Source organism: Didymosphaeria variabile (genome assembly GCF_027946475.1).
Source record: "Didymosphaeria variabile strain IMI 356815 chromosome Unknown scaffold_5, whole genome shotgun sequence".
Classification (NCBI taxonomy): domain Eukaryota; kingdom Fungi; phylum Ascomycota; class Dothideomycetes; order Pleosporales; family Didymosphaeriaceae; genus Didymosphaeria; species Didymosphaeria variabile.
The window spans coordinates 2,726,884-2,752,613 of NW_026611624.1; the positions used below are offsets into that span (position 1 = coordinate 2,726,884).

Consider the following 25,730-nt stretch of genomic DNA (forward strand, 5'->3'; position numbering starts at 1 on the left):
GTCTGTAGGTTTTGTACTGTCTACCACTGTCCCTTCCCGCGGCGCGACCCGCGGGTTGATACTCTGGAGACTGGGTTTTGCCGTCATCTTCGTTAGTGTGCCACAATCGTATCAGGTACGATATGAAACCATGCTGATGAAAACCAATCGCCTCTGTTCCGATCTTGCGCTCTATCCCGCTTGGTAGAGTGATCGGCAAGTTATTCCTCTCTGTGAGGCACCGACCGCTTGGGACGGAACGAGATAAAGAGTACGAGCACTATTCCCCAACTGGTCGTCGCAGAGCAGGAAGGGCTGTACCTTCGCTGGGAAACATCAAATGCACATCATTTGGGCAAAATTCGGCAACTTCCTCAGCGGAGATGGCCCGCAAACACCACGTGAGCCTGAAGATACATTCACCCTTCCATCTAACCCCGTCACGATTCTTCTGCTAGAAACCTGTTCGCGTGGCCGGTTCTTGAGCAAATTTTATCCATTTCACTACGCCGTTGAGGATGTATTTGCAGTAGAGGCAGTTGACTTCTGTGCAGATGAACAAGTGTGCTACACACGATTGATAGACTGCACTACGGGTACACAGGTATATGTATGCGAGAGATTCGTATTTACTTGCCTAAAGCGGAACAATGAAAACAAAGAGTACACTCGGCTTCACGAACCGCAACCACGGTTGACTCAGCCTTACGCTAATAACGCCGTGTTCCCCCTGGTTTTCCCCATGCTCACTCCACGAGCTGAAACCCAGGTAACCTAGAATTTTGCGGGGTTGAACCACTCGAGTGAGACGCTGCCGTATGTCTTGGCCTTCTAGCGAGCCTCCCTTTCCAGTGCCACTATATCATCATACTGCTCCCAACCATCGATAACGCTTAGCCTATGTCTACTCTCTGTCCGGGGTGCTAATCTTCTAGTACGCCGAAGCTACGGCTGGCGTTTCCGGTGCATTTGATATGTTGAAATGGTATAACAAGCCGCGCGCAAGGTCTTTATGATCTTCACCCACGGCTTTCCCATACTTTCCTACATCACAATGAGCGACCAGATCATAGGCGAGCCGAAAAGCCTGACCCATCAGCCCACGAACGCTTCGACCGGTCAAGCTTCTGAAAAATGTGGTTCCTACGATGAAGGCAGGCTCGAGCAGATACTCGAGGAGAATCCCGACGAACTTCGCAGATTGTTGAACAACCGCCAGATCCAGCTCATGGCCATTGGTGGAACTATTGGTACAGCGTTATTCATCAGTATTGGAACAGCACTTTACAAGGGCGGGCCGCTCAGTTTGCTGCTTTCGTTCGTCGGTTATTGCTGTATAATGGCCTTGGTCAACAGCTGCGCTGCCGAAATGACCGTTCTGCATCCTGTGTCAGGAGGCTTCATAAGGATGGCGGGGTATTGGGTTGACGAGGCTTTTGGGTTTGCTGCTGGTTCGTATGGCTTTACGCCAACAACATAAACGTTCAGTGTTAGGACGATTACTGACTCGATCCAGGCTATAACTTCTTCCTCTATCAGGCCTTGACGGTCCCCTTCGAGATCGTCGCGTTGAATCTGGTCCTGGGCTATTGGCGCGATGATATTCCGGCAGCTGCTGTCAACGCTGCTTGTGTCGTCCTGTACGCGTGTCGTCCTTTTCCTTAGCTGCATAGACCTCTAGCTCACACTCTCACCTATAGTGCCATGAACGTTTTTGCAGTTGGTATTTTCGGAGAAGCCGAATTTTGGCTTTCAGGTGGAAAAGTCATCCTGATTTTCATCCTATTCTTCTTTACCTTCATCACCATGGTTGGCGGCAACCCTAAGCACGACGCGTACGGCTTTCGCAACTGGCGCGGAGCTGATGGCCCTATGGCAGAGTGGCATAGCAAAGGTGACCTTGGGAGGTTTGAGGGGATTGCTACAGGCATTGTGGGTTGCGGGATTTACTATTGTCGGTCCAGAATATATCACCATGGTGAGTTAATGGCGCTCGAAAGTGGCCTGTTGCGGCTGACTCTGGCATCTAGATTGCTGCTGAGGCCAAACGACCACGGATATATGTCAAGGCCGCTTTCAAGACTATATACTGGCGATTTGGTCTGTTCTTCATTGGCAGTGCCATCTGCGTTGGTATCGTTATCCCGTACAACGATACGACACTTGTAGACATCCTGTCAAGCGATCAAAGCGGAAGCGGTAAGAACAGCAAATCGAGAGACGGCGCCTTTGAGCTAATGGAGCGTCATCCTAGGCACTGCGGCTGCATCGCCATACGTAATAGCCATGAAGAATCTTGGTATTACTGGACTACCAGACCTTGTCAATGCTCTATTGATAACGAGCATATTCTCGGCTGGTAATACACTAACCTACTGCGGTATGAGAAGTCTCTATGGCTTGTCTATCGATGGACGCGCCCCGCGTATCTTTCGAGAGTGCACCAAGCAGGGCATACCTATCTACTGCCTACTCGTTGTCAGTTGTTTTTCGTTGCTGTCATTCCTCAACATCAGCAAAGGATCATCAGTCGCTTTAACCTGGCTTACTAGTTTGAACACTGCTGGGCAACTGTTAAACTTCATCTATATATGGTACGTCTTGGTCCCCGCTAATGCTTCACATCTAGATCAGTAGTTAACTTGACAAAACAGCTCGACGTACCTGTTCTTCTACTACGCTTGTAAAGCTCAAGGAGTAGACCGAAACACATTTCCATTTCGAGGCTGGTGTCAGCCGTACGCTGGCTGGGTTGCCCTCGTATGGGAGATATTGATGGTTGTTTTCTTCGGCTACTCGTCCTTCACGCCATGGGACATCGCCAACTTCTTCCAGCATTACGCTATGCTAATCCTAGCGCCCTGTCTTTACATTGGCTGGAAGGTCATCAAGAGGACCAAGATTATTCCTTCATCGGAAGCCGACTTGGTTTGGGAGCGGCCGGTCGTCGATCGCTACGAAGCGTCCTTCACGTCGCCACCAGTTGGCTTCTGGGTGGAAATGCTGCAATTAATTGGCCTGAAAAGGAATCGGAAGGATAATGTTAGAAGGCCGTCCATTACATAGAAGACGACCATGCCACATCCCTCTCGGATGCGTTCCTGGGGTCAAACAGCCATAATTGGTCCACATTGGACCACCGGCGTACCCAATCCCCTTGATCTGGGCCTGGTTCAGACAGCCCTCTTGACACAAGATCAATATGTCCATCACTACACTGAAGGTAGCTCCTTGAAATTTGTGATGTTTGTGAGTGGTATTTCGGGTGTAAGGGATTTTCTTTCTTTTTGCAACAGTTGCAGAGGCAACGCCTGCTGAGAGAGCTGCAAGACAGAACGAAAATGCATGTTGAAATAGAACAAAAAAGCATGTTCGAGTCGGTACATATTTGAGCGATGAAGGAACGCGGAAAGGAATATATGTGAGTTTGAGAAGGCGTGAGTATGTAAGTGTACCACAGACATTGAAGCTCCTGTGTGCATAAAGAGCCGTATGAAGCGTACTTGCGCTTAGCGTATTCGGCAGGCTAAAGCCTAGGTACCACAATACCGCGCTGGCAGGAACGCTCATACGCTTTACCAGAGTGCATGTGTAAAGTGGATTTTCGTTTGTACTTGTCGATCTCTGTCGTCACTTCAGCCGGATCCGACTTTGCTAATGTCAAACAAACGGCCACTCCAAATCAAATTGCCCACGCCAGTATATGTTTCTTCTTGCCTTTTACATGGGTATTTGGATATTCCATTCCAAGTCTGCTATAGGGGGTATCTAACGCTAAATGCATAAATCGCTAACAATCACGAATCCGGTACTTCGACCTTACACCGTCGGTCTACCCCGATCTCGCACCCCAATCTTCTTCCGCACCATCTCTCTCGGCCTAGTATCCGGAGCCGGCCTATCCGACTTTCCCTCCGCAGCGATTTGCCCCAACGTCAGCTCCTCCTGGCTTGAATGTCTTTGTGCGTGCCAGCTGTGATGCGGTGTATGATTGTGATCCGCCGCTTCTCTGCTCTCGCCATGCTCACCATCTGCCGACCGAGAGGGAGTGCTGTCATGCGGCGCACTATTGCTTTTCGCACTGCGCATATGTGCCGTGAGTCGTGCCTTCTTGCGAATTCGCCTGTACAGATGGCGCGTGGTGGGCAGTATGCTAGCAATCATGTAGATGGATGGTTCGACAAGGGCGTAGATCATTGGACCGCCTGATGCATACCAAGTAGGGTCTGTAAAGAGAGGCGTCGTGAAAAACGTAACGAACCGCAAGGTGCATGTTATGATGCCCCTATGTTTTGGTCAGTGTTCTGCGTTTCGCGGAGACTGCTGGGTAGCCAGGGTGCACTCACAGAGACGCAGCCAGAAAAGTAACTATCAGACCGATTTTCTCCGCCGTGGGAATGTGAAGATGAATAAGGATCGGCCATGGAAGCACGAGCATCATGACATCGGTGACTAAACTGGGAATGCTGTAGCTTTTATAAAAAAGCATCACGTCTCCACAGGATCCATCGTTGATATCGACTGCCTGGGTCCAAAAGTAACGAAAAGGCCGGCATATGGAGAATGCAAGTATCAACGCTACTATGCCTTGAGCGACGATAATTACGCCGATGCCGATAATAATCCGACGGTAGGGCTGCACTTCGAAGACTTGGTAGTACAAGAATAGAGCAGCAAGCTTGGCGAACATGACGGCCGGTGTGTACGTAAATTCGAGAACCTTGGAGAGTTGCAGCCAGGTTTGAAAGGTGGTTACCGGGACGGCAGCAGCGTGGTGCCCTACACCTCCTACCTGCGTCATCACTGTTCGAGTGTCAGTGGCCAAGTCCCATTCCGGCACAAGGTCAAGGTGAAGTGCTAAGTCAAGAGTTTGTGTACTGCATCGCTACTCTTGGGGTAACACAAGTACCAAAGCTTTTAACGATGCCTGGCTTTTTCTCATCCAGCACGAGACATAGGCGCCTTCCACACGTCCATGTCTTTCTCGGTACGTACATATAAAGCTGTATTTAATCCGCTGTACGTGGGAACAAAGAAGGAAAACGCGCAAAACCCACAGATTCCGGTTGCTGCGCTTCCCAGGCAAAGTATGTAGCACAGGGTATTGCATACCAACATTGGCGTCCCGACAGCCTTGGGGTTGTAATAGCGGCTCGCATAAAACAAGATCAAAAAGGCAGTGTCAATTACGATGAAAGCAATGCTGACGCGCTGGTCCAGGTATGGATTATTCGTCTCGGCCAGGAACTCGGGCGAAGGTGAGCCCGCGCTCGAAGCGGCCATGGCTGATGTCGTGGGAAGTGCGGGTGCGAAGGTCGGCGTACGTCTGTGTAGAAGCTTGGTTGCGGGTTCTCCCGCGGTTGCGGTGGGGGCTCGAGTATCTTTATGGTGCGATGGGTGGAAATGACGGGCAGAAACACTGACCCTAGACCGCCTTGTTGCACCTGCACGGATTCGACATTGTTTGTTGCATCGGGATCATGTCTGGACGGGCTAGGCTGATGCCGAGGTGGAGCTTCGAATCAGACCAGGTTTTTGCACACCTTGCCATGGCCATCTGCAACAGGAACAGCTGTGAGCGGCTGAGCGAAGCGTGCCAAAAGGCGTAAGACCAGCGCGCATCAGCTCGAGCGTGCCGCGTAATGCGGTCCTTACTTGGCCCCGTCTAGCGCACCTTTGCTTTTTCCTACCCTCTGGCCGTCGCCGAACGCTTGCCGTCCACCTGTCGGTCCAAGTCGTACACAGGTCGTGGAGGAAGTAACAATCGAACCATCAGGAGCCTCTTGGAGCGAGCCCACGCGACCCTGAAGAGGGACCCTGTGCACTCGTGAAAGTGCTCGTCTAACCCACGACGATGTTGGTCGGTGACTGTCCGAAACTCTGCGGCCCGCTAGCTCAACACCATGCCCCCATGCGGCCGATTGATTGGCTGGGTTTACCGAGCGGCTCAAGCCTCGCGTTTTTCCCTGCACCTAGCTCGTGCTCGCTATCCACGCGCTTCACGGGCTCGGAAATAGCACGTAGTGATGCATCGTGATTGTTTGTTATGCCTCAGTGCTTCTGCAGCCACTGATATACCCGCTCTGCGATCTCGAGGTTGTTCTTTTCCATGAAGAACATGTGTCCGTTGCCGTGAATTCCCTCCTTCCCCAGATCCGCATACTCCACCTCGACGCCAACCTGCTCCAGATATCTCACAGTGCAATAGTCATACGGCGCATGGAACGACGCTTCGCCAGTAACAACAAGCTCCGGAATCTTGGCCAGGTTCGTGACTTGCTTGGCTGGAGATTTTTGCATGATGCACTCGTCGTGATCCGCGTCAATTGCTGCCTCTATAGTCGTCTCAATGCTTGAACCATTGGTACCTGCCGACGGCTCGTACGCAATGGCAAGATCCGTAAGCCCGAATGCGAAAGCTGCCTCGTTTCCGAACGGTGGGCGAAGCGTAAATGGTGGTCCAGATGGCTCCAGCTGAATAATGCCCTTCACCACGTCTGAGCGCATATCACCAACCCTCCAACCTGTTTATTGTTAGTCGCTGCCTCATCCTAGTACTGTCTGTCTCATGTTACCATATGCCCCAGCTTGTGAGTGGCTGATGATATAGCACTTCCCAACAATGTCTACCAGAGCTGAGTAGGCTTGCGCATTCTGTTCTTCGCTTATGAAGCGGTCAGTCTGCAATTGCACCTGACTTCTGTAGAAATTGTCGAAAGTGGAGTCGCCAATGCGTCCGCTACCGGGCCATTGTGTGTGAAGCTTTGCCTGTGGCCATTGGTCGCCGTTGTTCGCTACATCGGTGAAGATATCGGAGACGGTATCGGGTGAGCCAATGTATCCCATGTTCCCCTGTCCGGGAAGCCAGAAGGAGCGGCCACGTGAAGGTTGATCTGACAGGTACACTGTGTGACCCTTGGACAGAAAGTACGATGCCCATCCTGGTCGCCCATCTGGCGTTTCAAGGAAATTCGTCCCTGTCTGAGCGGCGCCGGCAATGAAGATAATGGGTAATCGTGGGACTGCGGGAGCTGGATTAGGAGAGAGCTTCTCAACGTATATTTGCCCTATCATGGCCGTTGACGTGGAATTGGTCGTAGGGTCCTGGTTATCATTGTTAGGACCACCTGGGACCAGCAGAACTTGAAACTTGCTGTCATGTTCGTGTACTTCCCGCCTACGTAAAGGACCTCGCGTTTCGGAACAATGTCCAAGAGCTGAGAGCTGTTGTATTGCGCATTGCCTCCCAGAACAGCAATCTGCGCCAGATATGTTACAGAAGTGAAGGTACGAAGATTGAGCATGTTGAATAGGCTATGTAGCCACTGCATTGACCCCAGGGAGATGTTTGCGGGGAAGGAAGGTAATTCTGGTGCGGTCCAATTCGCCTTTCTAGAACACGGGAAGGAAACCATTATCTACAAGCGATTCATATGCGAACAACGCCGGCCGCGCCGTGGCGCCGAAGGAGCTCGTTTAATCGAGGTCTAAAGTCTAGTCTATGAATTTCGGAGCCTTTAGCTTACATTAGCAACGAGCTAGCTCCTTTCGTAGCCGACGGTCCGATCACGTGAACATTCTGGTAACTACCTAGGTACCACTGACATTGAAGTAGGACATAACCAAGTATCAGCAGCGGGTAGCGTACTCTTCACCTAATCGACCTCAAGTAACTGATACCGACCACCATGCCTGTCAAGCGCATCCTCAACCCGCTCCATAATCGTGAGTACTTTCTCCTCCTCCAGCCTCCGTCCTACCACCTGTACACCAACAGGAAGGCCCGCCATTTTTGTAGCATCGTAATGTTTATACGCGCCCTTAGCTACGCCGTTCAATTGCTTAAAGTTGAAGGTAGCCGGTAGTTGATCTCTTGCTGGGTCGACATGAGTCACAGGCAAAACGCCAGCAGTGTAGTCCAGCTGCAGAGATATTAGCCCTGTTTAGACATGAGGTTTTATGACCTACCAGGTTGAATAAGAAGGTATAGCCACAGCTGCTGACCGCATCATGCATACCATCATGCGGCACAGCAGGTGTAGCGTTCGGTGGCGTAATCATGACATCCATCCTTGCCTCATCGTTCCACCATTGGAAGAAGTTGGCTTTATACACCTCCCGCTTACCTGCCAGTTGCCAGTACTCATACGCAGACTTCGGATGCCAGTCCCGCAGCAGACCGGCCCAGATGTGATCGCGCTTGATGTACTTCACCCAGAGATAATAAACGTACTTGATAGGTTGTGGCAGTTGCATGTAATAAACCATTTGCTTCGCGCCAGGGTCGTTCCATTCGCCGGTGCGGAAGCCAGATAGGAAGGTGTTGCCTCCATCGCTGAGCAGGAGCTGAGATGCGAGTTGGAGAGCCTCGTAGGGCGACGGCGGGTTCACATCGTATACCTCGTGGCCTTCGGCGGCGAGGGCAGAAGCAACTTCGTCGAGAGCGCGGGCACATGCTGGAGCAGGGTCTACAACACCATCGGTACGTAAAACACCCACTCTCAGTTTCTTCTTTGCTCTGTACTCTTCTTCGATGTTGTCTCTCCACTCCAGCGGGTGGACCGTATAATCGAGCCTCCAGGGCTTCATTTGGATGAGGCTGCGGGAGAAGTAGGTCAGATCGTTCAGCGTCCTAGCCATTGGGCTGAAAACGCTGGGTATGGCTTCTTGGCCAAACATGCTCGTATTCATACCGATCTTTGGCCATCGGCCGGTTGAACAACGTAGAGAGTAGCAACCCGAGAAGTGCGCGGGGACTCGCACTGAGCCTGCGACGTCCGAGCCAATGCCGATGCGGCTGCCGCCGAAAGCGAGCAGTGCTGACTCTCCTCCTGTAGACCCGCCCGGCGAGTAATTATTGTTATGAGGATTGGTGGTGCGACCCCAGACGTCATTGGTCGATTCGAAAGACAATAGAGTGATGGGTAGGTTTGTCTTTACAAAAGGTATGGCGCCGGCTTCCTTCAGCAACTGCACAAGAGGTCCGTCCTTGGCATACGGTTTCCCAGTATGTCGCGAGAATCCAATCGAAATATCAAAGCCTTTAACCTGTATCGAATCCTTCAACGACACTGGTATACCAGCCAGCGGGCCCTTGAGGTTTATCTCATTCTGTGCCCACTTCTCCGCTTCGGGAAACAAGATCTCTGTCACACAATTTGTTTTCTCCTGCGCCTTCAGTGTTACCTTGCCGTAGGCACGCAAGATGTCGACCGGATCAGTGACCTGTGTATGTACATCCTGGACAAGGTCCTGGATTGGCTTGCCGAGAATAGTGCGTTCTTCCGGGGAGAGAGGGTACAGATACGTTTTCGGGAGGGTCGCGATCTTGGAGGAGCGTTCGGATTGCTTGCGCTCACTGTGGATGTTCAGCTTCTTGTGCTTGGTAGGAGTAAAGTGGGGTGATAGCTACCAGTCACGCCTGTGTTGCCGGTATTCTGAGAGGCCCATATTTCCTACTGGCGCTTGAATCAGGAGAAAGAATTCGAGAATATTGTGCAGCTTCCGACGCCCTTTTGAAGAACCAGCTTGCGCGAATCAGGCCAACTGGTCGCATGGCTCTTTGTGAGCACCAGTCGCGCACGTATAAAGCTGGACGCGCTGCTAGCCGATACGCTTATCTGGGGTTGAGCCGAGGATGGATTTCGGCTGCACCTGCCAGATAGGAGTAGCGCGATTTACTCCTTCTCCCACCACTCCGATCACTCCGACGGCCTCCGCATTCACGTGTGTAGGTATTTTTACTATGGTATATCTATATAGTGATCTATGATGTTTCCTGTTTCCACTTCACGCCATTGATGCCGGACTGAGTTTTCTTACACTATAGAATGTCTGCACAATGTAAAGAGATCACCTTCCCCTTAGGGATGCGGTCCATATTACTGCAAAGCACTACCAATGTATAAAGTTACTTGAGCTTACTAGAAGTAATGGTGCTAATAACTAGTTGCGCGAATAGCCAGACGTTAGTGCATTGGACTTGAAGCGATACACGAAAGTAAGACACAGACCTCACAAGCACAGCATCAACTCCGCGTGACAAGTCATGCAATACTATTGCACCTAACCCTACCCTATACATACCCACTAAAAGCATTTCCTCCACACGAGCTCCTCCAAATCCAGCACCTTCCACTCACGAATCGAAACACCCGACCACCTCGGTAGATTTCTTCAAACCCTTAGCGCCTACGTTGACTTGGGTGTGCACTTCTGCCATTGGACGTACGCAACCTGGGTGAACTTAAGATCGGTCGAATCGGTGGTGAGCAAGCCAGTCGCCTTGGTGTCGGCGGTCGTCAGGCGCACCTGCGAGTTGATGTTGAGCATGCCGCTGGCGCCGCATGGTGACCAGACAGTCGAGGTCGAGTCGGCTTGGTCGTGCTTTAGGTAATCACCTGTTACCGGGCCGGTGAAAGTATACTCGGTCGAAGACTGTTTCTTGCATTAGTAACTTGCATGAAGAACGGGAAGGTCGGGAGGAGCGCGAAACCAAGGTTGACGTACCTGGTCAGTCTGACCGGAGAAGTAGTAGGTCGACTTAAGGGTACCAGTGACACCCTTTTGGATGGAGGCGTAGCCGCGGTAGTCGGCGCTGAGAACGGAGTACTGGAAGCCTCCGGGGTACTGGATGTCGATGTTGAGCTGGCAGTTCTTGCGTTGCTCAGTGACGGCGACGCCGGGGCCGATGGAGGCGATGTAAGTATCGAATATGAGGGTGATTAGGGTCTTGTCTGCAGAGAGCTGGGAGCTCACGGTGCCCTGAGGACATCCGGTTCCTCCATAGGTAACACCTCGAATAGTGACCTGGTCGTATTAGCAACATTCTTGACAAGCGCACGAGTCAAATGGTTTACCTGGCCTGCTGGGGGAGCATCGCCAAGATCTACGGGGTTGATAGGGATGGTGCCAGCCAGGACGGCGGGAACGATAGCAAGGAGCCACTTCATGGTGAATGTGTGGGATAGATGAGGGAGATGCAAAAATGCTGATCTTAAGAGTAGTACCTGATTGACTATTGAAGGCAGCTTGATGACGATCAATCTGGGGGATATGAGCGTCTTTAAATACCATGTCTTCAGCATCTATCGTGGTCAAGTCCTGCACGAAGCCCATTGTCGCTGTTGCATGGTGCTATCGCCCGCTTACGAGGCGACGATTGCCGCCAAGCAGTATCTTCAATATACAGTACGGGAGGCCCGGTGAAACAAGCCTGCTCATAGGTCAAGCTCGTTCGGATCTGTCAGGTGAACTCGTGTTCCAACGACATCTGATGCTACTTGCCATGCGGAAAGTAGATTCTAGCCCATCTCATAGAAAAGACTATCGCTTAGACTCGTATTGACAAAGTCAACTAGCGTCTGATCGCGCAGCGCTTACACAATGGTTTGATATCTTTTGCCCGGATAGCTGACGAGACAGAGCCTGGTTCGAGGCGACTGAGTGCCGAAGATGACCGCGTTTTAATTTATGTAACAAGAATTAGCAGTGCGCATCTTCTTCGTCCAGAGGTACATGTGCCGAGCGTATTGATAGCAAAAGCATTTTGCCCATGCTTGTTTGCAAGTTGAGTAGTCTTTGACATGGCGTGTTTGAATGGCCGTGATCTCCCTGTGTTGTCGCTTGCTCCGAACGAGTCTCTTGCTTGGTCTGTGGCTTCATCGGGTCGGAAGTTCGCCTGAGAAAGTATATTGTGGTTGAAATGAACGAATATAAAACCCTGGAAGGTGATGCTTGAATTAGAAGCTGTGGATGGGGTTCGGGTGGAAGCGAGCAAAAAGCTGCTTGAGCAGCTCCACAAGCTCAGCAGACTTCATTTATACCATTCGTATGGCAGTGAAGATGTATATGTATATTATCGTGGTACCGAACGCTGCAAATAATAGCTCAATCAGTTGAGGGCAGCTGTTGTCGTCGTTTGGCGAGGTGATCCATGTTTGGGATCTCGAAACGGCATGCAGAGATGGAGTGTAGATTAACCCTAAATTAAAGCTTGTCGTCCTCACCACGGTTAGTGGCTCGTACAATATATGTTTGGCGAAACTGGGCTCATGCAAGGGCCATGCAGATCTGGAGAGCTTGAGAGCTTGAGCTAAAAATACTGTGCTCAACTGCAGCCGTACAGTGGACCCTGAGGCTACATTCCGCGGGCTGCGAAGGCGGACCACGAGGCATCTAATGAATCCAGACCCGGTCTTTGCAAGGTGCAAGCATTCATAAGCCGTCCGGCTTCCAAAAATTGGACGTGATAGATTGAAAATTGATTGCAACTATGCCACTCACGAAAGCGACGACTGCAGTATCCCGAAGAACGACTTGGCAATGGCCCACCGCTACGAAGAGACATTTGACACATTCGAATCGAGGCTCAAAGAATGATAGGCAGAAGTGGATACGAGTAGAAAAGTCGCTTGAAGCCCGGAAAAGGACAGATTCTTGATCAACTGCTGCGAGCCGAGACGTGGAAGCTTTGCGTCTCGTGCACGTGTGGCAGGTGCCACCGCATCGGGGTCGCGGTCTTCATAGGCTCGTACAACGGAAGCACAAAAGATCAGACGACAGCGACGAGGAAGGCCGTGAGGAAGGATGGAAGAGAGCCCGCTTCATGATCCGTGCTTCGAAGAGACCTGGGTCGTAAAGCTTCCGCCTGGCTTCGGGTCCGGGTAAACTGACGGTTCGGTATTGCGCGGGAGCGATGCAAAGTCAGCTTGGTCAGTGTACGAGAGACAGATAATAAGACACCTCTCTGCAATCGCTCGCATCAGCCTCATGGCCATGTCAAGATAATGGAATCAGAGTTGTGTCATGAATTCAGGACTTTCACCAGGCTTTGGGTGAACGGGGCGTACGGTGCACGGTACGTAGTCGAAGTCAGCCCGGCGCAGACAACAGATAACATGAGCGCCGCACCCTCAAAACCGCGCGCAGCAACATGATGGCGAAGTAAAGATGATGGAATCACATCGGAGGTTGGGGTTGTCGATTCGGAAACTTTGTGCCCAATGTGGAAGCAAGCTAGCATGCTATTGCCGCGGCGCGGGGCATTTGTCACCCTGATGTTAGCGTCATTCAAGCTCCAGTGCCCTTCTCGATGGCGAATCTCAAATCGCAAAACAATTTCCATACAAAAGCCCCCACTCTCCAATCACTTCTTCATAACGCTTCAATCTGAAGCTCCTCCAGACTTTCTTACTAGTGGTGGTTTCCTACCTCTCTATGTCCTTCCTCTCGCGCTTCATCCGCCCATTCTCCATGACCTCCAACGCACCCGCCACCCCAATGAACGTGCCCGCCGGCGCGCAAACCGCCACTCTCGCCGCAGGATGTTTCTGGGGTGTAGAGCACATGTACAGAAAGACTTTTGCGAATAAAGGGCTGTTGGATGCGCGGGTGGGATATATCGGTGGCGACACAGAGAGCCCGAGTTATCGCGCTGTGTGCAGTGGACGCACTGGCCGTAAGTGATTCCCCAGATACAGAGATATAGTGGACGATAAAATGGGAGCAGTAAAGGAAGACTGTGCAATGCTAACGGAAGACAGACGCGGAAGCTTTACAGGTTGTATATGATCCTGAGAAACTCACATACCGCACGATCCTCGAGTTCTTCTATAAGATGCACGATCCCACCACGGCGAACCGTCAAGGCCCGGACGTGGGCTCGCAATACCGAAGTGGCATTTTCTACCACAATGCTGAGCAGGAGAAGGAGGCGAAGGATATCACGGACAAGGTGAATAAGCAGTGGTGGAAGGGTGGCGTTGTGACGGAGGTGTTGCCCGCGGGTCAGTGGTGGGACGCGGAGACGTACCATCAATTGTATCTGGATAAGAACCCAAGCGGGTATGAGTGCCCGAGTCATTTCTTGAGAAGTTTCCCGCCGCTCGCGGATTAGGGTGATTGAGGGATTGAATGGGATCGAGATGTATAATGAAAGACCTATAGACACAATGGATGATACCACCGTACAAGTCTTGCTCTAGATTACTTCACCAGCACTTACATTTGAAGTGCTGATAATAGTCTTACGGACGCAATTAAGATAATAAACCACCAAAGGCAATTGATTGCGTCATAGCATACCCCGGCGTAACTCCGCTTGCTGTACGATATTATAACATCAACGAGATGATGTATGCATGAGAGTCACGGGTACACGAAACTCGGTCACCCACAAATCTCACGAGCTTGCAGGCAAATTCGTCCATTTCGATTGCTTTTGCTAGTTTCCTATAAATCTTTTCATGGCATCTAGGACGGTGGCAACGTCTCAAACGTCTCTGCAACCTCCTTTTCCCACGGCAACTTCGCCTTGCCAAAGATCTCCGCGGCAGGCTTGAAGTTCTTGATACCCTCAGTCAACAGTCCAGTGCGGAGCACAATTTTATCGGGACCCATAACCTCCTGGTGGTGATATACGTGCGACGTGCAATTCTTGCACTAAAGGTGGGGGCACAAAGTCAGTGTAATGTTCACAAATCAGAGAAGTGGGTGAAGTAGGTGTTGTAGCCGGCTACCGATGTCAGAAGATTTCAGCCTTAAAGGTATAAGGCCTGGAGTCTTAGACAATCGCCTAGCATGAACACCACTTTGTACCCCGACATTGCTTACAAAGTAGCAATGGACGCCTTTGCCCGATTCGCCGTAATACGTGTACTAGCCGTGGTTAGAATCCCTAAGGGGATGATTGGTTCTCGACATACCTTGCCGAGATCAGACTCGCCCTTGGTAATGTTGAGAGCGGCCTTAGGGATGATCTGATTGAGGGTGAAGGTTGAACCGGAGAGGTACTTGCACGTGTCGCAGTGGCTGCATCATATTAGCTCCAGTTTCTCTACATCCTCTCTCGACAGGTGCTACTCACCACAGAATGTGTCCTTGCTGGTCCGACTCCAGCTTCGCTTCCCACTCTGTGTTTCCACAGTGGCAGTGACCCTTGTAGCTCGACATAGTAATTTGATTCAATTCGCTTCTGACGACTTGATTCGGTATGGTGCGTTCGAGGGAAGACATCAAGGTGTCCGGGCGAGCGAGCGCTGTTTATATAGCTTGAACCTGCCCAGGTATCTGCAATGCATTTGGCGACTCCATTTCCACGGACCCTCAGCTTTCCTTCCAAATCATAAGGTCCCCAGTTGTATGGCGCGGATCCGGTAGCAGCTCGCTTCTCACTGGAACACCTGCCCCTCTGATGACGTGTGTTGAATCATAGCGCATGCTAAGAAGCTCCCGGAATAGCTATGCGACCCTTTATGATCTCGCATTCCCCGTTGGAGCCTCGCTGAAGCACGCAATGCAGCTTCAGACCTTCCTACCAAGTCTCACTCCGCAGCGGATACAGGCATCTCGGCGGTATCGGAAGCGGGGTGTGTAGCAGGTACACTGCACCTGGGGGCAGAAGCTCAGGGCATTCCAAATACTTGTGGTGGGGTAGGTGCTGCACAGACGTCGAGGAGCTGGGGCGAGGGGCGAGGGGCAGCGCCTCGGATAAGGGCAGCGGGGGCGGAGCTCCAAATCGAAGAGCGTAATGCGGAGCCTTTGTAGACGGACGCGGAGGGTGGTCTGCTGTGCTGCGTTCGGCTGTGCCCTGCTCAGTTCAGGTTGAGCGAGTTAGGAAACGAATAGCAATCGGAGTCTCACGGAAGAATAAGTCTTTCGTAGCTAAATTGGATGGCGCCACGGTAGACTCACAGACAGAGTTGGAACGAGAGAACGTGTAGATGGAGAACGCGCTGCTGGCGGAAACAAAGCTGCGTTTATAGAGTGGCCTCGACAGTATTCATACTCCTTTCCCCTTCTCGGAATACTAATCTCTGTCCTTGGATCAGTAAACCTCACCCGTGAACACCATCTGCTAACTCGCACAACCCGTCCGGTAGCCGGTATCGCCCACCGTGCATCTCACGAACGAATAATGAGCCAGCAATTTCGGAAACCAAATCATCGCAGGGCTTATACTTGTGTGGAAATGTCATGGGATCGTGAGGATTTCGTGTTGAGGCTCTTGTCAACGTTGGGAAGCTCTTTAGAAGGCGCGCCTTCCACCTGTAACAATCGTACCCGGCAGCAATCGAATGCACTTGCCAAGTACTCAAAGCGCCGTTCCCAACTTCCTTTCTTGATATGTTCGGTCTCTACACCAGCGCGAATACACAATCAGTCTCTTGCTCTCATATACAACCAAAAGATACAAGCATGCATTCTAAAAAAAACACGCGATATCGTACTTTTGGGACGAGAATATGCAACGCTAGAGTCGAAATCCAAATGGTGCCCACGGTAAAATTCTGAAAACGCCGTGCATGCCATGCATATCAGAAGAAAACAAATTGGCCGTCCGATGCATCGTTCCATCACGTCGTATATTGAGTGTGGTAGATCCAGCCGAAAGGGAGTTGAAATCGTCTCATCGTTAATTAGCATTTCATCAGCAAGTCACGTCTAACCCCTTCCCCTCCTTCAACGCCTCCCTCGCTCCTCCGTCTCCGTGTTGCTCACACTCCCATAGTCTGCCACACTGACATCTGCCCCAGGCATCAGCCTCTCCCTCGCACCCTCCGCCTCTTCCTCAATGTTCTCTCTGTGAATCTTATGGCTCTTCCTCGCCACGAAGCCCACCAGCGCCAGCCCAACTAGTAGCGCGCTAGAAAGCAACATGACGTTGATGGGAATGGGGTTGTTGTGGAAGGTCAGATGGGTGGCAGCGTCGAGGCCGGATTGCGCGAAGTTGAGGATGCCGGCGAGGCAAATGATAAGGCCATATACTTTGCCGAACGTGGCGAAGCCGAAGACTTTGGCGGAGTAATCGCTGTATTGAGTTAATTACAAAATTCATGTGAGAATCTAGGCGAAGACTTACGACACGGCAGTGTAGTAGAGAGGGCGGTAGAGGACGAAGAGGATGATATTGCCGTATGCGGCCCATGTTTCGGGGATGACGCCTAGAACACCAATGGCCGTGGCGATGGTGACGAGCATGGACATGCAGAAGGTGGTGCTGGTGTTGTCGAGCAAAAGCCCGATGAACGGGATCGAAATCACTCCGCCCACGGGAAGTGCGATGTCGAAAAAGTTGTTGATTTCCTTGGCTTTCGCAGCGCTGTGGAACAGGTATGTGTACTGCGAGCGGATGGTAGCGACGAAGTAGTTGATCCGCAGCATCTGCAAGACGGTGAAGAGGGTGATCAGGATAAACCAGGGCGTGCGTACTTGCTGCGCTGCAGTTTTTCCGTGGAGTGCGCCCCAAACACCGGAGATGTTCTTTTTCTTGACCTCCTCTTTCGTTTGGTCAGTCGCATCCTTTGTGCCTAGCAGCTCGGTGATCTGGCTGACAATGCTGTCGCGGTGTATACGCCGCGCGTCCCGGAGTTGCTGGACCATTCTCTCGTCGTCGATTTCGTCGTCGGATTCATGTTCAACGCCGTCGTTGGTGTTCTCCACAGTCTGCGCCAGTTCTCCGACCGTCTTATACGACGTGGAGGGCATGAAGAAAATTTGTACAAGAAGTATGTACACTGGTACGACGAGATATATCAAAAAGAATTTCTTGGGTGTAAAAGACCCATCTGTCGCTTGGTATATGAGTCGATATGCCAAGAAGACCGCGCTTGAAGTATCGAAGGCGCCTGTCAAGAGAGCCAGAATCAAGCCAGAGTACTGCGGGAACGTATTGCTAAGCTGAAATGAGGAAATGAAAATGAAGGGACCACCCAAGGCAAGAAACAGATAGCCTGGAATATACGCATCGAAAGGCACATCGCTAGCGAAGGCGAAGAGGACCGATCCGATGGTTACGAAGATGGCGCCGAGGATGCCACTTACGCGAGGACCGAAGCGATCGAGAATGGTGCCAACGGGCAGAGCAACGACGTTCGTGGAGACTGCTGCTACGGTGAACATGAGGTTGAGCCGGAGCTCTTGTCCGTAACAAACGGGTACATCGTTCTCCAGCTCCTTGCTTGTGCATTGATTTCTGTAGACACCCTCCTCGAGCAGTACGGGCTTTATCGCAGCGAAACCGAAAACGACACCAGCGGCGAAGAGGCAGTATATCACGGCGGACAGGACCTGGACTGTCCATTGTCAGCGCTGGCTCTCATGTGTTGCAGATTGACGTACGTATTCTCTTCCACTTGGGCACCTCAAAGGCGCCTATCGGCTCTTCAAACGGGGCAGGTGTCCACGTGCCTGAAGGCTCTAGAGGATTGAATGACATTTTGCGGTGCCTGCTGTCCGGGCTTGCCTCGCGACTCCACGGCCCTTCATACTCCTCCGTAGTAGTCACCCTATGCGTCAAAGACATGATGGGCAGCTATCCTTCGCTTTCTGGCCCTTGCACTGTGACAGTTCTGCGCTAGGCCGGCAGCTGATGGTCTCGTTGTAAGCTCTTGGAGCGTAGTCTGCGTAGGCGTTGGCTGCCTCGGAGTACCGATAATGACGTTGAGCTGGACAAGCTCGTTCACGGACGCAGGCGCGCGGCGGTCGACAGGAAGACGGGAAGCCTGCGAGGGAGGGCAGAGAGTAGTACTTGTAGCGTAAACGCATAATGGCGAATTGTGAGGGGCGGGGATGCGATGATGAGGCCCACTTGGCTTTCATGGAGCTTTGGCCCGCAATCGCCGTTCCCCGCGAAGGCGCGTCATTTGCGCGGTCACGATGGCCTTACAGCGCAGCCTATTACCAAACTGTGCGTCTCGGCAGCCTCATCCGTCACTGTTTTACACAAAACAATGACGCCTACCCTGCATCTTCTGCTGCAATTCAGAGAATGCGGTCTTGCGGCAATCGATTTCGAGCTTTGGAAGCCCCACAAATAACCCCCACGAGTCAGGGATTTCTGGGAGCTCTGACCACTGTGCAGCACAATTCTCTGCGTTGCATCGCTTTCACCAGCGTCAAGGAAGACTTTTCGCACACTGCTGCAGGTGCAGAGATTTTTATTGGATAATTGACGGCTGCAGGCCATTATGATTAGGGACATTCAATGTCCGGAACAGAAAGAGACAACGCCGCGAACGAAACCCCTCCCAATGCATTTTTTGTCGGATTTGTAGTGAAACGAAAAGTGGGCCGAACACCGTGCTTAACAGATCGATTGCAAGCACGAGACACCTTGATGCCTGGTCCATCGAAATCGCCTTGTTAACCTGCCATTGAGACAAGTCCCTCAGCAAGCACAAGGAAGTCTGCCATGGCATCTAAGCCTCAACGGACTTGGGGACCGCGGTCGCCTTCTTGTTCTTGTACCACAGCGTGGGAAGAAGCGCGCAAGAAGTGGTGAACAGAATGCTGCTCTCAATTAGATCTTGCCCTTCTCAAATACCGGTTCCAGAATGTACTCACCACATAGCAATTGCCAATCCCCAAACAGTCTTCGCCTGGAAGCAGTTGCCCTTAGTAACGCCTGCCCAATGACCCAGGCTCAGCTTGTCACCCATTTGATTCAAATTGTTCTTAACCGACGTGGTAAAAGCATACGCGTACGCCGCATCCACCTCACTGCTCGTCTTGCCAATCACGTAGCAGTTCAGGTAGCTTACGGGCTTGCCGACTGTGACGGCGACCACAATGAAGGCGATGAGCAGGAGCGAATCCGCGCCTGCCATGACAAGCAGGCCCAAATGGGCTTCGGACCAGTAGTAGGCCACACTGACAAGAATGTAGAGTGCTGCGATGCAGGTCTAGATGAGAGTTAGCTGGATCAATGGCTGGACAGGCGGTGCTAGTACGTACGATGGCGATAGTTCCCACGAACTCTTTGGGTGGCTCTACACCTAGGTTCACAATGTTGCCGATGAAGTTGGAAGTTATGCCGATGATGACGACCATGGAGATGACCTGCATGATGCGCACGAGCAAAAAGGTCTTGCTCAGAGGCATGGCACCGTAGCTAGGGACAGGCATGGTGGCTAATATAGTGGCTGTTGAAGGGCTGCTGTAGAGAAGGTGCTGAAGGTTGAGGAGCTGTAGATTCGGACAGAGTGCTTTTATGCTGCAATGAACGGGGCGCGATCTGCCAGCAGAGAAGTGAATGCGTGTTGGCTGATGACTTTTCGAATGAACGCAATGACGACCGAGAGATGGACAAATGAGACAATGGAAGTACTCAAGGAAATAAAGAAAGAGAAAAAGGAAACTCGTCAAGAGTAGATGCAATGAGTTGGTTGCTGAAGTGGTTTGATGCTCCCTCCTCGCTGGCGACCAGCGCATCTTATACAGAACACAACCAAGCTCCGTGCTCAACAGCATCACTCCAGAAACCAGATGGCTGAATCGGTGCTATTCCTGTCAGCCGTCTGTCTGGTTGTCTCTGTTTCATGAAATCTTGGGTAGTCGCTGGTCTGGCCAATGAGAGATGAGGACTGCGCTGCGGCAGAAATTCTCCGAATAGGCGAGTTCAAGCGTCCGTGGCACAGACGCATTGCGGCGGCTATAACACGACCATACCTTGTCGAAAGGGTACTATGGTTTTGAGACGCGCCATTCAGGTACGAGACCTGTTGACTGCTCTGGAGGATCTGGAGCCAGCGCTCGCGAAGGAGAATGAGAGGATGGGAAGCGCTGGCGGAGGCGCAGGTTGCTTCCGCGCCCCACTTTAGGTCTCCGACCAGTATCGCGCGCGGGAGCTATTGCTGAGGCTCAATCAGAGGGTCCATAGAGGGTCTGGACTGTTTGACTTCGCGCCGAAGATGGTTGTCTAGGTGGTTGCGTCTTGCACTTGCTTGCGGCCTTGGTGCCTGCAGATACAGGTACGTTGCTTCCCTCATGCCTACCAACGGCAAATTCCTCGCCCGCAACAGACCACACGAATCCGCGATGGTACAACAAGAGGCGATGCAAGTAGCAAAACGTGCCGCAAATAATGTACCGCCTCCAACATCGCCGCCTCGAGTGATGCTCGCGTACGTTGCCCTGTTGCCGTCCCTTCCTGGCTGCCAGCAGGCATCGAAGTCGTGCAAAATGAAACGTACAGGTAAAGTAGTCTCCAGAAAGTGCATCAGTCGACTTTTTTGGTGCAATAGATCCCACATGTTGAAGTCCGGAATTGTATCGAAGTCTACATGCTCCTTGATCGTCGACATTGTTCGCGGAGAGTGCGGCTCTCGCGTTGTCATTTGCTCTCTCTATAGACGTCATGGCCATGATTCCACAACTTGAGCAGGTATGCACATTAGCATGGCTTATTATTATGGAGCTACGCGCCATCCGAAGAGTACTCAAAAATCCCGTGTTGATGTTGTGCTTGGCTATGATAATTGACAAGAAGGCAGCCTTCTCGGCATCAGCCCTATCGTCAGAGCATCAGCCTTGCCATCAACATTACCTCGGCCATGCGCCTACAAGGCTTCGGCTGACCTCGTCTCTTATTGAAAGTCGTGAAATACAATCTAAACGTATTCATATAGTAGACCGTTCTACGACTAGACCTTGGCGTTGGCGCTTACGGGGCGTAAACTTGCTTCATGATCAAAGGCAGAGGCGTAGTAGAGTACTGTACTGCTTGATAGATACCATAGGTAACTCTGATCTGGCGGGTTAGCGGATTTCAATAATACTGACTCGACACTCTGAGATCGACATGCTTACAAAGGAGCAGGTGGGGCGTAATGGGGCGTAGTGAGGCACAGCAATGTGTCCCTTATTATGTATTGCAGATTGCTTGGATTTCGTCTTTGCATCTCCAATCGACATGGCGGCAAAGAAAGAAGTCGATGTCGACGTCCTCGTTGTAGGCGGAGGCTTCGGCGGCGTGTACGCAGTTTGGAGGTTACGAGCTGAGAGATTCAAGGTTCACCTTTTCGAAGGAACAGAGCGACTAGGAGGCGTTTGGAGTAACAATACGTACCCTGGAGCTCGAGTCGATTCTGAGGTTCCCTTCTATCAACTGTCAATCCCGGAAGTGTACAAAACGTGGACCTGGACACAACGATTCCCCGGATGGCGGGAGCTGCAGGCATACTTCGATCATATTGACAAAGTCCTAGATATTAGCAAGGACGCCACGTACAATGCGTTAGTGAACAAAGCCACTTTCAAGATGGAGACAGGCCGCTGGACAATACGAACCGAGCAGGGTCATGTGGCTACGTGCAAACATCTTTTGCTTTGCACTGGTTCGACTTACAAGCAGCACGTGCCGACATGGGAGGGTCTCGACCGGTACAGTAAAACGCTATTACACTCCAGCAAGTGGCCAAAAGGCGGCGTGGATGCACACGGGAAACGGGTGGCAGTCATCGGCAGCGGTTCGACAGCTCTGCAGATCGTGCAAGACATGTCCAAAGACGCGAAGGAGCTCGTCACGCTCATCCGTACGCCTAACATCGCTCTTCCGATGAAGCAGCGAAAACTGAGCTTGGAGGAACAAGACTCTTTAAAAGGGTTTTTGGATCACATCTTAAAGACTGCCGCAAGAGCTTCTTTCGGTGGTTTTCCATACAATCCGCCGCCAGTCTCTTCACCACAAATGCTGTCGGAAGAAGAAACAGAAAAATTTCTCGAGGAGCTTTACGAACGAGGCGGGTTCAACTTCACCGGTGGAAACTTCTTATCCGTCTTGTTTGATCCCAAGGACAGTCGCATCGTATATGACTTCTGGGTCAAGAAGACGCGTGCAAGGATACAGGATCCAGTCAAGCGAGATATTCTTGCGCCTATTGAGCCACCAAACGCTTTCATGGCAAAACGCGCTGGTATCGAGCAGGATTACTATGAAATGTGCGACAAAGAACATGTCCAAGTTATAGACCTGAAAACAACGCCAATCGAATCGTTTACGGAAGAAGGCCTGCGAGTCGGAGGAAAAGAGATACCGTTTGACATCATCGTGCTGGCAACGGGCTTCGATAACTATACCGGTGCATTTTCTACCATGGGTATCGAAGGTACCGATGGAAAGGAATTGCTAGAGCGGTGGAAGGATGGTGTTAAAACGCATCTCGGCATGACAGCTCCTCGCCATCCGAATATGTGGATGGTGTATGGGCCGCAAGGTAAGCCAAACTACACTCTAAATGCAATGTGTCGAGATAGCTAACAGTTGCACAGCGCCAACGGCCCTCGGTAACGGCCCAACAATAGTGGAAGTCCAAGTCGACATCGTTGTGGACATGGTCAAGAAGATGCGAGAAGAGAAGGTCAAATACCTTGATGCCACGCCGGAAGCGGCACAAGCTTGGGCGAACGATCTTGCGGCAACGAGTAAGATGACGTTGCTAGAAAGTACGAACAGTTGGTATATGGGCGCGAATATTCCAGGGAAGAAAAGAGAGATGCTCAATTACCTAAAGGGTTTGGTGGTGTATGAAAAGTCATGTCGGGACGCGATGCCGGACTGGGATGGATTTGTTGTCGAGAGGGAGAAAGATGCGTAAGGCGCGGCTTGCTGGTGCAGTGCACCCAATTTGAAAGATTCTACCTTTTACGTAGAAGTGGATGCCGGCTATGGGCTTGGTAGTTGGTAGTTATTGCGCTTGTAAGCTGGACTTGTGATAGTCTACGTAAGGGTGACTCGCTCTACAAGGCGTGTTCAGAAATAAGACCTGAACATGGAAGGACGTCCACGTATGCAAGAGACCTATGTATATGTGCCAGCAGATTTCACACGCTACCACCATGTACATGGGAAAGCACCCGGTGGAAATATTGGTAAAAGGAAGAAATCACAGTCACTCATCCTCACCACATCGGAACATAAGGCTCCAGTACTACGTCATCAAAAAGTTCAAACACGGTATACCTAGATAATGGAGTTAAGACACGCAGCTGCAATACACTAGCGCGGGATGCGCCCTAGTTAAACAGACCAGACTTCATCTTAGAGTGTATATGATAGAGAAATTGTCTAAAATAGTTGAAAGATCACCTTTCTAACCTCTAGAAACTTTGAGTCAGTCTCCTAGCAGATGGTCTTCACGTCATGGTACGTTTATACGAACTACGCGGAGGGTTATTTCCTTAGCGCACCTGATCGCCTACCTGTCATGTTTCCTTGGCAGTGGGCAAGATTCGAGCTTGGAGGCCGCTGTGAGGTAACTAGGTCATTTTCATGGGGAAAGTCAGAGTACACAGAAAGGAATTACACCCTACGGAGGCTGTGGGTGCTGAGTATTGACTCGTATGACCAAAAGATCGCTAGGAGTGAACAAAATGGGTTGGACGTCAATCAGATGTCAAGTATAGCTGTATTGAACAATATCGTTCGTCCTTCAATATGAATACTATCCCTAGAATTGGACGTTGCCAGGAATTTCTGTGAGCCCTAAATCGAAAATTAGTAATCATATCTAGATTGGGGTAGAGACAGCACGTACAGTTGCTGTTACCAATATCTTCATGAGCTTGCTGCGCTTTTGTGCATGCAATGGCATCCTTGCCGGCTTGGATCTTCAAGATCTTGGTGCAATCTTCGCTAGCACAGCCCTTTCCTAGGTTGTCCATTGCGCGCTGGAGAGCGTCGCCCTTCCAGCCGAAAAGGTAGTCTCCGTGTGCGCCGTATCCAGTCCTATAATCACATAAGACTAAATGCATAACGGAGGATCCATACTTACGGGTCGCCGAAGCTGTATACGAGCGGCTGCTTGCCATCCTTGAAGTACTTGGGGTCGCTCATCGCTCCGCTCGTATCATACATAATCTCATACATGACCTGAGGAATCCGGACGGGATGTGTAGACGGGCACTTGTCCCCTGCAAGTGCACTATTGCCAGGTGCATAAGCGACATGGCTACGGTGATCGGGGCTGTCGACGTTGTTCCCATCCCAGCAAGAAGGGAAGATGACTGTAGCACGGATGCCACCCGGGCAAGGTTCGCTTGGGAACTCAGAAGTGTCTTTGCTGTCACAGGGAGCACCAGCACCCCCATGCACGCGATCACCCTCAGCCAGACAGCGATGGCAGATGCCTGGATACTTGTTGCTCTTTGACCGAAGTGTGGAGTCGCCTGCAAGCATACGGAAGCCCTTCAGACGATCAGCTTTTGTATCATACCTCACCAGGATGGTACTCACCGGCTTCATAGCAGTCATCTTCATTGTCTTTGTACCCGAGAATGGGCGCATATAGTAGACTGTGAGCCCTCCGTCTTGTTCGAGCAAGGTATTGTTGAGCCTCCCGTTCGCCATCTGAGGGACACGCTTGTATGTTCCATTCTCAGGCGACTTAAAGTAGATCGAAGCCGTCCAGTAGTTGCTAGTATCTTCGGTGTAGATGCAGCTCGTGCAGGTAGAGGTCTTCGGAGGGTCAATGCTATCCGGATCCATCGTAATGTTGAAACTGTTGCCTCCGACAACTTGATGCATATGCGGAGACGGAAGCAGTCCAGGGTTGACCAAAGGGTCCGTCCTTTCCACGACTAGTTGCGAGCATCCGAAGCGTAGAAAATCTGCAGAGCCTGAAGTTCCGCCTCCAATTTGAGGCGCTGCTGAAGAATCACACAGGAAAAGCGCAGAAAGCGCAACTACTTGCCAGAACATAGTCAACAGAGTATTTTCGTGATCGCAGTAGGGTTAGAGTCTCGGAGTCAACACCGTGATATTGAATAACTGGCCACTTTTGTCTTTCGAAGTCGCGCCTCAACGACGCTCCCTCTAATCTGACATGCTTCGCTTCCTGATCCATTGGGAGGTGTCATATATTGCTTCCGCTATTGAACCCATCACGGCACTATGTGGCGACCACTGCGCCGGATCTCCAACCTCTTGGCGGCGCCAATGGGTACAGCGAATTAATTAAACGCCCCTCACGTTG

General features: G+C 51.3%; 10 protein-coding genes across 10 annotated transcripts; 3 read left to right on the plus strand and 7 right to left on the minus strand.

Moving 5' to 3' along the window:
• Positions 1–1,033: 1,033 nt before the first annotated feature.
• N0V89_007380 (uncharacterized protein) lies at positions 1,034–3,045 on the plus strand (the record flags this gene model as incomplete). The annotated part of the gene is made up of 5 exons (XM_056216143.1): positions 1,034–1,430; positions 1,496–1,619; positions 1,680–1,911; positions 2,010–2,178; positions 2,669–3,045. The coding sequence occupies 5 exons, from the start codon at positions 1,034–1,036 to the stop codon at positions 3,043–3,045; spliced, it is 1,299 nt and encodes a 432-aa protein (XP_056070390.1).
• A 2,985-nt stretch (positions 3,046–6,030) lies between these two features.
• On the minus strand, positions 6,031–7,283 carry N0V89_007381 (uncharacterized protein; the record flags this gene model as incomplete). Its single annotated transcript, XM_056216144.1, has 3 exons — positions 6,031–6,503; positions 6,555–7,083; positions 7,134–7,283. The coding sequence occupies 3 exons, from the start codon at positions 7,281–7,283 to the stop codon at positions 6,031–6,033; spliced, it is 1,152 nt and encodes a 383-aa protein (XP_056070391.1).
• A 351-nt stretch (positions 7,284–7,634) lies between these two features.
• N0V89_007382 (uncharacterized protein) lies at positions 7,635–9,429 on the minus strand (the record flags this gene model as incomplete). Its single annotated transcript, XM_056216145.1, has 3 exons — positions 7,635–7,901; positions 7,948–9,337; positions 9,392–9,429. 3 exons carry the CDS (start codon positions 9,427–9,429, stop codon positions 7,635–7,637), a joined length of 1,695 nt encoding a protein of 564 aa, XP_056070392.1.
• Positions 9,430–10,170: 741 nt separating this feature from the next.
• N0V89_007383 (uncharacterized protein) lies at positions 10,171–10,931 on the minus strand (the record flags this gene model as incomplete). Its single annotated transcript, XM_056216146.1, is given in 3 exon segments — positions 10,171–10,416; positions 10,489–10,788; positions 10,806–10,931. 3 exon segments carry the CDS (start codon positions 10,929–10,931, stop codon positions 10,171–10,173), a joined length of 672 nt encoding a protein of 223 aa, XP_056070393.1.
• A 2,329-nt stretch (positions 10,932–13,260) lies between these two features.
• On the plus strand, positions 13,261–13,876 carry mxr1 (Peptide methionine sulfoxide reductase; the record flags this gene model as incomplete). The annotated part of the gene is made up of 2 exons (XM_056216147.1): positions 13,261–13,438; positions 13,524–13,876. The coding sequence occupies 2 exons, from the start codon at positions 13,261–13,263 to the stop codon at positions 13,874–13,876; spliced, it is 531 nt and encodes a 176-aa protein (XP_056070394.1).
• Positions 13,877–14,232: 356 nt separating this feature from the next.
• On the minus strand, positions 14,233–14,931 carry N0V89_007385 (uncharacterized protein; the record flags this gene model as incomplete). The annotated part of the gene is made up of 4 exons (XM_056216148.1): positions 14,233–14,421; positions 14,593–14,637; positions 14,685–14,790; positions 14,846–14,931. 4 exons carry the CDS (start codon positions 14,929–14,931, stop codon positions 14,233–14,235), a joined length of 426 nt encoding a protein of 141 aa, XP_056070395.1.
• A 1,509-nt stretch (positions 14,932–16,440) lies between these two features.
• N0V89_007386 (uncharacterized protein) lies at positions 16,441–18,283 on the minus strand (the record flags this gene model as incomplete). Its single annotated transcript, XM_056216149.1, has 3 exons — positions 16,441–16,789; positions 16,841–18,053; positions 18,100–18,283. 3 exons carry the CDS (start codon positions 18,281–18,283, stop codon positions 16,441–16,443), a joined length of 1,746 nt encoding a protein of 581 aa, XP_056070396.1.
• An 895-nt stretch (positions 18,284–19,178) lies between these two features.
• On the minus strand, positions 19,179–19,884 carry N0V89_007387 (uncharacterized protein; the record flags this gene model as incomplete). The annotated part of the gene is made up of 3 exons (XM_056216150.1): positions 19,179–19,269; positions 19,324–19,661; positions 19,714–19,884. The coding sequence occupies 3 exons, from the start codon at positions 19,882–19,884 to the stop codon at positions 19,179–19,181; spliced, it is 600 nt and encodes a 199-aa protein (XP_056070397.1).
• Positions 19,885–21,670: 1,786 nt separating this feature from the next.
• On the plus strand, positions 21,671–23,354 carry N0V89_007388 (uncharacterized protein; the record flags this gene model as incomplete). Its single annotated transcript, XM_056216151.1, has 2 exons — positions 21,671–22,973; positions 23,029–23,354. The coding sequence occupies 2 exons, from the start codon at positions 21,671–21,673 to the stop codon at positions 23,352–23,354; spliced, it is 1,629 nt and encodes a 542-aa protein (XP_056070398.1).
• Positions 23,355–24,206: 852 nt separating this feature from the next.
• On the minus strand, positions 24,207–25,456 carry N0V89_007389 (uncharacterized protein; the record flags this gene model as incomplete). The annotated part of the gene is made up of 3 exons (XM_056216152.1): positions 24,207–24,241; positions 24,294–24,484; positions 24,531–25,456. The coding sequence occupies 3 exons, from the start codon at positions 25,454–25,456 to the stop codon at positions 24,207–24,209; spliced, it is 1,152 nt and encodes a 383-aa protein (XP_056070399.1).
• Between the last annotated feature and the right edge of the window lie 274 nt (positions 25,457–25,730).